The sequence below is a fragment of the Strongyloides ratti genome, assembly GCF_001040885.1.
Source record: "Strongyloides ratti genome assembly S_ratti_ED321, chromosome : 2".
Classification (NCBI taxonomy): domain Eukaryota; kingdom Metazoa; phylum Nematoda; class Chromadorea; order Rhabditida; family Strongyloididae; genus Strongyloides; species Strongyloides ratti.
The window spans coordinates 8,759,286-8,769,218 of NC_037308.1; the positions used below are offsets into that span (position 1 = coordinate 8,759,286).

The 9,933-nt window shown below is 21.2% G+C and overlaps 2 protein-coding genes across 2 annotated transcripts; one reads left to right on the forward strand and one right to left on the reverse strand.

The window, feature by feature from the left end:
• Window positions 1–2,630: 2,630 nt before the first annotated feature.
• On the forward strand, window positions 2,631–5,690 carry SRAE_2000278800 (SCY1-like protein 2; the record flags this gene model as incomplete). Its single annotated transcript, XM_024653899.1, has 4 exons — window positions 2,631–3,274; window positions 3,336–3,736; window positions 4,051–5,476; window positions 5,519–5,690. The coding sequence occupies 4 exons, from the start codon at window positions 2,631–2,633 to the stop codon at window positions 5,688–5,690; spliced, it is 2,643 nt and encodes an 880-aa protein (XP_024507330.1).
• Window positions 5,691–6,789: 1,099 nt separating this feature from the next.
• SRAE_2000278900 (Nuclear receptor subfamily 2 group F member 6) lies at window positions 6,790–8,302 on the reverse strand (the record flags this gene model as incomplete). The annotated part of the gene is made up of 3 exons (XM_024653900.1): window positions 6,790–7,271; window positions 7,316–7,837; window positions 7,879–8,302. The coding sequence occupies 3 exons, from the start codon at window positions 8,300–8,302 to the stop codon at window positions 6,790–6,792; spliced, it is 1,428 nt and encodes a 475-aa protein (XP_024507331.1).
• Between the last annotated feature and the right edge of the window lie 1,631 nt (window positions 8,303–9,933).

A 9,933-nucleotide genomic window follows, 5' to 3' on the forward strand; every position in this document is an offset into this window, starting at 1 on the left:
AAACATTTAATGAAACTAGTTGAATTATTAATTTTTTTCAATTTATATATTTATGCTTATAATTATCTTTCTCATGTTTTCTTTTTAAGAAATATTGTTAGAAAGTTTAATATTTTTTTTTATACCAATTATCTTTTTTTCTATTTCCTTATATAAACGATAATAAAATGAATTTGTTTTCTTTATTTTTAAGATCGTTAAAATACATACGTTTGGGGTTTATTTAGTTACTATAAATAAGGAAGACGACTGTTAAAATAAATTACACTATCTATATTTATATTTATTTCATATATATATTATACTAAATATAATCATTTTTATAAAAATTATCACATTAAATCTTTTCCCTCTCCTTCTTATTAGTACACCATTTCTTTTTTTTTTTTTGGTAACAAATTGACTGAAAAAAGAAAATATTATATTATATTAATTAACACTTCCTTCTTTTATTGTATTTCTTTTCTCAACTTAATATTAAATATATATTTTAAAAATTTCTAATCTCTCTTTATTATACCTTGTTTTCATTTTTTAAATTTATTACATTATATTAAATATTATTGCGTACCATAATTAATTCCCCTCCCCTTCTTTTAAAGTATTAAATAATAACAAAAAAATAATTTATATGTATAATGATATCACGATATCTCATTATATTTTTTTTACTATTAACTTCCCTATTTTACAAAACATAAATTGTATCAAAACTTTTTAACAACGTTTATACATTTTTATATTTTTCTTTTCAAATATTCAATTAAACAACTGTGACATTTTAAAAATTATTCACAATATATATAATACATATATATATATATGGTATCTCTCTCTTAAAATATAAATAATATTTCATCCATTTTTACCATTTTGTTTAATTCTTTGCAACATTTCATTTATAAGAAAAAAAAAAGTTTATAATCATGAATTTTTTTACTGAATTAATTAAATGATAAAAAAAAATTTTTTTACAAAATTATAACATTTTAATCTTTTTTTTTTCATCATTACATTTAAATAACATTGAGAAATTACTTTTCATCTTCCTCCTTCTTTTATATCTTTTTTCTTTAAAAATTCTTCTTTTTTATTTCTAGAAAAAAAAAAAAAACTTTTATTTTTATTTGAATAAATACTTTTAAACTGATACTTATACATATCATTTTTTTACAAGATGTTTTTAAGAACAACAAACTTTTATCCTTCAAGAAAAAAAATAAAATAAAAAAAAGAAATTTACTTTATAAATAATAGTATATATTAAAAAAAAATACTTTTTAATGATTACTATTATAGCTAACAACGAGAAACAAAAAGAAAAATATATTTACTTTTCTTTTGTCTATCTTATTCGATATCATCATTACCATTAATATATATATATATATAAATTTATATGTTTTATTTTTAAAAAGATATATGTAAATGAAGTGGTGGTTTCCTCCATTAATAAATGAAAAATAATTTTTATTAAAGACTCCATCATAGGAGAAGAAAAGGATTTAAAGGAAAAAAAGATGATAGTGAAATTATTTATTTATTTTTTTTGACTTGACTTGTATATTTGTAAAAAAAAATTATTTTTTTTTTTTTTATTCTCTGGAAAGATATTATTTATTTATACTGTATTTTTAAATGTTTTTTAATCATTATTTTGCTCTATAAAATTATAAACGATGTATATATATAATAACTAATTATGAATAACAATTGATGCAATTGAAGAATGGGTAAATGATAATTAATTATTATTTTATAAAATCTAATTACTTAAAAATATTTTTCTACTATATTACTATATCTTCTCTTTTTCTTTAACTTTTTTATTTATTATAGATTGATTTATCTTTTTTTATATACTTTTTTTTTCATCCTTTTTTTAAAAAAAAATATATATATATATATTTAAATTTTATTTAATTATTTTTTATTCTAATTAAAAAACTTTTTGATAAATAATATATAAGTTTTTTTTAAATAACGTCACTAATAAATATCTCTCTCTCTCTTTTATTCTTTTTCTATCATATATTTTTATAATTATATTTGACGTATAAATATATTTATATTTTTCATACCTCATCCACCCTCTTTTTTAATTTAATACAATTTATTATTAAAATATTATTCATACTCTGAAATATTTTTGTCATTCGACACATATGCTACAAATTTTTATTTGATTCATTTTTATTAATTAACTTTTAATAAATTAATACATATATATATATAACAAATACGTCTCCCTCTTTATATTATATTTATTATATTTTTATTATAATATTATTTTCTAAGAAAAAAAAAAATAAATAAATATATTATTTTACTATAGGAAAGATATTTTTAAGAACAATAATAAAGTTCTATTATAATTTTTTTATTGTAATCAATTATTAATACAGAATTTTATTAAATATATATATATATATATGTTATATCATTTCATAAACAACAAATTGAATATGTTATAACTAAATTACAAAATCAACAAAAAAAAATTACTTCATTGATAATATACTTTTAATGTAACAAATATAACAAAGAAAATTATTTTATTTTAAATTAATTAAGAAGAATTAGTATAATATATATATATATTTATTTTTATTAATATAAAAAATTATAATATGTCAAAAGTTTGTGAAAATAATAGAGGTAACTCAACAATAGCTGGAAAACCACTTGAAAATGAAACATTATCAAGTTCTAATTCATTTAAAAAATCAAAATTTTCTAAATTGGCACATTTTGCCATACGATCAACACCCTCATCAAGCAATTCATCAACAATTGTACCATCAAAAGACAGTACATCATCAATTACAGCACCATTTTCATTTTCTGGAAGGAATACTGTACCCACTAGAAAGAGTACCATTATTGAGGGTGGTGGACAAAAAAATACACAATATAGTGTATCAAGTTTACTTCCATCAAGACCATCATTAATATCACCAACATCAGGGCAACCCTCAACATCATCATCTAGAATTGGTAATAGTAGTTCTATTGATACAAAATATCATACATTAACATATACATATACTGTTGGAAAGTATTGGGATAAATTTGATGGATTCTCAGCTATTGGTGGTGAAGAAATTAGTATTCTTACATTTAATAGAAAAAATAATGTCAAAGCACCTGTTAGAGTTGGAAGGATAAAAAATAGATTATCTTTACTTGATTTATTAAGATATGAAATTAATCAATTAACATTATTACCAAATCCTAGAATTCTCCATATACTTGAACCATTAGAAGATACAAAGTAAATTTGATAAAAAATTTAACTATACTTAACATATATCTTTTTTTATTACTATTTCTAGGGATGCATTAACAATACCATGTGAACATATTTATCGTACTCTTGATACAATGGTAATTCATGATGGAATAACAATTCTTGAATCAAAACTAGGTGCTCTCCAAATAATAGAAGGTCTTATATATCTTCATAATACAGCACACATATTACATGGAAATTTAACACCTAGTGCTATATATGTAACAGGAAATGGTTTATGGAAAATAGGTGGTTTTGCATTTAGTGTCTCTGCCAATGATGCTAATATGTATCCCTGTTATCCATGGACTAAAAAATTATCACCTGATCTTCAACCTGATCTTGATTTTCTTGCACCAGAATATCTAGAAAAAGATATTCAATTTGTTACAAATGCTGCTGATGTCTTTAGTTTTGGTGTTCTTATTTGTTGGATATATACAGGTTTGTTTGGAAATAATAATAATAAAAAAAATAATATTTATTTTAATAGAAATTTATATTTTATTTATAAGGAAGTATATGTTTCTTAAATATATCAATATATATATTTCATTAGAATTATTAATATTTTTTTTTCCCACTACTTCCTTTATATATTGTTATAAGAGTATATAATATTTTAGTTGTTTATAAAATTTTTTACTTTTTAATAGGAAGTAAAATATTTATATATAATATATTATTAAAAAGAATATGATATAGTATAATTAAAATATATATTTATTTATAATAATAATAATAATATTTATTTTAAGGAGGTAAAAGAATAATTGAAGCTAGAAATAATCTTGAAACATATCATATAGTTGTTGATCAATTAGATAAATGTCTTGCATCTATAGGTTTTGAAATTGGTGAACCATTATTATCACAGATACGTGATGTCTTGTCAAAAGATGTTTCTAAAAGACCAACAATGCAAGGGTTAGCATTAAGTAAACATTTTAAAGATCCTGCTGCATCAGTTTTAAGACAATTAGATGATTTGGGACAATTATTTGATCCTGATCAAAAATCACTATTTTTAAAAGAAACAGTTTCTAAAGTTTTAGAAGATATTCCAGAACCAATATGGTTTTCAAGGATTGTTCAAAGATTTAATCAAAGTTTGATTGGTGCTATTGAATTGTATCCAGCAATAATGAAACCATTATGTGTAATGCTTGACAAATGTGAATCACATAATATTAAAAAATTAGATGTCTGGTTTCATCGTATATTTGAGAGGATGCCCTTAGAGGAGGTTGAGGATATCGTTCTCGAGTACCTACCAATTCTTTATAAAAAATTAGGTGATAATTTAATTCAAGAAAAATGTTTAGATTTTATTTATATGAATATAGCTTCTCCAGATGAGAGTCATATTAAAATTGGATTAAATGCATGTAAAAAAATAAGTATGAATATACCAATGGCTTTTATTATGGATATTTTAATACCAATATTTCGAGGATATGGAAAATATCTTGATGATAATCCCACTAGACAAGCTGATTTTTTAAGTTTAATTGAAGATATCACAACTAGATGTAATGATAGAGAACTAGAAATAATTCTTCCACTAACTTCAATAGCCAATTCTTTACATACAATTGTTGTTTATGCAAAAGCTAGACTTGTCCTTTCATTATGTCTTAATGGAGCACAAAGATTAAAAAATCATGTTATTGTAACTCATGATCTTTTACATCCATTAAATCTTGGTTTAGGATTAATGGAAATGGAAGATAAATATTTTAGTGAAATTCTTCATGCAATGGCACAACTTGTTGAACAATTACAATGGCTTAGGCAAATAAAAACCAAAAAAGAAAATAAAGATGGTTTTTTAAAAGTAAATGGTGATTCAAAGGAACAGTCTGTTTCTGTTGTCAATTTACCTAAACTTATTGTTTCTGAGGCCTTTACTAATGACAATAGAAAGATGTCTTTTCTTTCAGCTGATGGTAGGCTTGATGATAGACATTTCCGAAGATACTCCAAAGATAGTAGAAGTTCTATAGAATCAGAATGTTCATATAAATTAAGTAAGACAAGTGATGTTAGTGATGATTCTTATAAATTAATTGAAATTGGTGGCAGAAGAAAAAAAAGTTGGTTAAGTAGTTATAATAAACAAAGTACCTCTTTTGATCAGGGTAATGCCCCAAGTCCTCTTCTTGATTCACCAACAAGATTAATGTAAGTTTATTATTTATTTATTTATTTTTTTTATTTTTAAAGTAGACGTGGTGCGAGGAGTGTTCGTTCTGGAGGGAGATCACGTACCGGATCACCAGCATATATAGATGCCAGTGTCTCAAACAGCCCAAATAGAAAAGATTCAGGGAAACCGAATATATTTACTAATTTAAGTCATAATTTAACATGCACATTACGTAATACTTTTTCATAATTTTTTTTTTATACAAAATAGAAAAAAAAAAATGAATAATACAATATAAGATACATATAAATTATAGTATTAATAAAATTGTAAAGATCATTATCAAAAATTATAAATATCATTAAAATGTTTACAAAATAAATATTATAAATCTATAGAGATTATCCAATAAAAGAGAGTAATAATATGAGATATAACAATAGAATATTTAATAAATAAATTATATCTATAATATTAAAAATATATAAAATTGTTACCCTAAAGTACTATTTTGATACAAAAAAAAATATATATATATGATTGGCGTATTGTTAAAATAGAATGGCATATAACATTATTTTTATAAGCTATTTAAGCTACTATATTGTATGTCCTTAAAGCATATTAATATAACAATTATTTTTGATATGAATTAAGAGAAAATAGTAAAATATAATCTTTATTTAAACCTCCATAATAAAAGATATTATTTAAGATATTATGGTATAAAAAGATAAATAAATTAGTAAAAATATCAGATAAATTATTTTTAAAAATTATTAAAAATTAAACATCCCTCTCTTATTTCTTTATTTTTTTTTCTAAAATATATATCATATTATTTTAATATCATTCACAAATAATATCACATTTTATTACAAATTTTTTTTTTATATTTATTATATAAACTTTTAAAACTATCAGTATTTTCAAAGATCTCTGATTTATGAGACAACATTTAGTAGTATAAATTTCTCCTGTCAACCACATCATCTCACTATTATCTCTTTCATTTTTAGTACCATTGTTACTCTATTAACTTTTGACTGGTAGAAAAGATTTATTTTTTTGCACTGATACCGTATATTCTTGAAATGTCTTACATTTAAATAAATCTTTCTATACAAGAACATTCTTTATTTTAATACTACTTATAATTTGAATAAAAATAGAAAATGAAAAAAAATAAAATAATCCTACAAATTTTATAAATATAAAATAATTTTGTTGGTATATTATTTTTTGATAATTTTCATTAATTATAAAAATATATTTATAATTATTATTAAATTAAAATATCTGTTTTGGGAACTTTTTTTGTAAAAAAATTTTTTTTTAAATATGTATCCTAAAGGTGTGTTGTTGAAGTTAATGGAAAAATATTTAAAAAAGGATGATTTGATTGTTGATTTATTAATGAAAATGGAATACTTTCTTTTTGAATATTTACTGTTGATGGTAAACCATTAGTATAAGAATTAAAAGGTTGATAAGAAGTATTTCCAAAAAAATTTGTTGGAAATGGTTGTGGATATATTATTGGAAAACATTGAATAAAATTTTGATTTTGGTTAGGTTGCCTTTCAGTTGGTAAAACAATTTCTCTTAATAATGTTTCTAAGGAGGAGGAGTCTGTAAAAACATTTGATAAAAATTTTTTTTGTATAAAGTTTTCTTTCATTGATTTTATACTTGATAAAAGGAGAAGAATTTTTCCAAAACGATGTTCCTGTCCACATATATCTTTATTTTTTTCGTACTCTTCAAATGAAAATAATACCCGTTCCTGAATAACTTCAACTTTTTCAATATCTAGAAGATCATAATTATCTAGAAAAAAAAAGTTATTTAAAAAATACAGTAATAAAAACTACCATGATTAAAAAGTAATAAAGCTTTCATACAACCATTCTCAACATTATCTAATTTTAAAGCTCGTAATCTATCAATAAGATTTCTATAAAATTTTAAACATGAATCATTGGTGAAAGAATTCATCTCAACTCCACACATTGGTAAAGAATAATAATTCAATAGAAATACATAAGACCAATTAGTTTTTAAAAGAGTTATTTGATCTTCAAAACAAAGTGAATTAAAATATTCAAGTGATTTAGCCCAATGAACCACTGGATACATTAATTGTTTTTCTTTTAAAGAAACTGTTAAAAGAAAATTTGTAAAAAATGTTTCTGAATTAACAATTTGTTTTATCACTTCAACATTATGTCTATATTCACAATTTTGTGGCATTGACATAAAAGGTACCCCACCGCCTGTGGTGGTTGAAGTAGTTGGAGAAAGGATAGAATTCATTAAATAATTTGATCCATGCCTTGTTGGAATAGGAAAATTATATGCATATGTATAATTTGTTTGAATTCTAGCTCTTTGAACTACAAAAAAAAATAATTTAAAAATTAATATTTAAACAAACCTTCTTTCCTCATTCCCATTTTAATACATTTTTTTAATCTACAAAATTGACATTGATTCCTATGATTAATATCAATACTGCAATTCTTGTTACCTCTACAAATATAACTTACACTTCTTCTAATACTTCTTTTGAAAAAACTTTTACAACCCTCACATGAATATTGACCATAATGTTTACCACTTGATTTATCACCACATACAACACAATTTTTATCATTATAATCTTCATTTATAGATATAATTTTTTTTATAATACTACTATTAATAGAATCTGAACTTGAACTAACACCCGACAAAGATGGAGATGATTCTTTTGAAAAAATTGTTTCCTTCTCCTCATTATTCTCCAAAAAATATTTAGTATTTGTAGCTGAGTTTTCCTCTTTTTTATCCTCTTTTGTTATCTCTCCAATCTTATCCATTATATATTTTTTTTAAATTATTATTGTAAAATATCAAAATAATTTTAAAAAAAAAATTAATTACAGTAATGTGTTATATTTTATAAAAATTTCACTAAAAATGAGGAAAAAAAATTATAAGTTAAAATTTAGGAGACTGGTAATTACTATTAATTTTAAAAATTAACTTTTAGAAAGAATAGTAATTAAAAATTATTAGAAAAAGTATGTAATAAGGAAAACTACAGACTTCTAGAAAAAACTAACAGCCCATCAATTTTTATAACAAACAATGAGGGGCTTCTTAAAACCAAATCCTCTATCAAATGCCTTCTAAATCACCCTTGTGTCATACTATGTCTTTTAATTGTCACGCCCTACCCACATAAGATAAGGAACACTTAAGGCACATTTTTGTCTTCTTTTTACTAACTTTAAACTTTAACTTTTTTTTTGATTACAAAGACAATATATATATATTTATATATATAAGTATATATTTGTAAAAAATACTATAAATCAAAATATTAAATTTTTTTTTTTAAATATTACAACATTCACCATATAATAAAGTTTTTTTTTTTATCTCCATAAGACTTCAATTTAATTTTCAAAAAAAAAAACAATTAAAATACTTCAAATTGGATTTTATAAAATCAACCTAATAAACAAAATAAGATATATCCTTACAAAATTTAATCAAAAAAATTTGAGTTTCATTTAATTTAATGATAACATCATTTTTATTCATAAAATTCTTCCATTTTTTTTAACATATTAATAAAAAAGTAATAATTCTAGTGGAAATCTTATATAAACACATTAATGAAACTTATTTATACAATAATTATCTATTTTTATTTTTAATAAAAATATCTTCAAAACAATATTCTTTTTTTTTTATTTAATTTAAGAAAAAAAAGTGTGGATGAGACTTTCCATATAAGAAAATTTTTTTTTAACTATTATAATAATTTTTATGATAGATTCCATCAAAAATATGTATTAATGTATAGATATATAACAGTTTTTTCATGGTATAATATAGAATTAAAACTTTTTGAGATTGTCGAAGAGTTTCAAAAGTTATGTCATAGTGTAATTGTATATAATAATAATAATAATAAATTAAAAAAGTTATTAAAAATGATTAGTTTTAAAGTTTCTTATTTCATTGTCATCATTTATTTACCATTATTTTGATAAATTTATGGAACAATCATCTGATAATCTATTGTTAAACATTTTTATAATAAAAAAAAAGAAAGATAAAATATAAATGAGAGTGATAGATATATGTATATATTTATTAAAAAGAACAAAAAAAAATTAAAATAAAACTTTTAAACATATTAATTGTGTAAAACATGTAAAAGACAAGATAAATGGCATATTAAGAATAATGTAAGAAAAATTGCCGACTTAATTTACAAGATTTTTGTTTTATAAAATATAAATAATGTTCATTTGTAAAGATTTTTAACCCATAACATATGTTAATTTTAAAAAGTAACATCTAAAAGTTTAAAATCTTTATATTTTATCTTATTAGCGGTATACTTTCTTTTATATAATCTCTTATACAAAAAAAAAATCATAAATAGCAACTGAAAATGTTAATAATTTTCAATAATATACTGTTTTAAATTTAT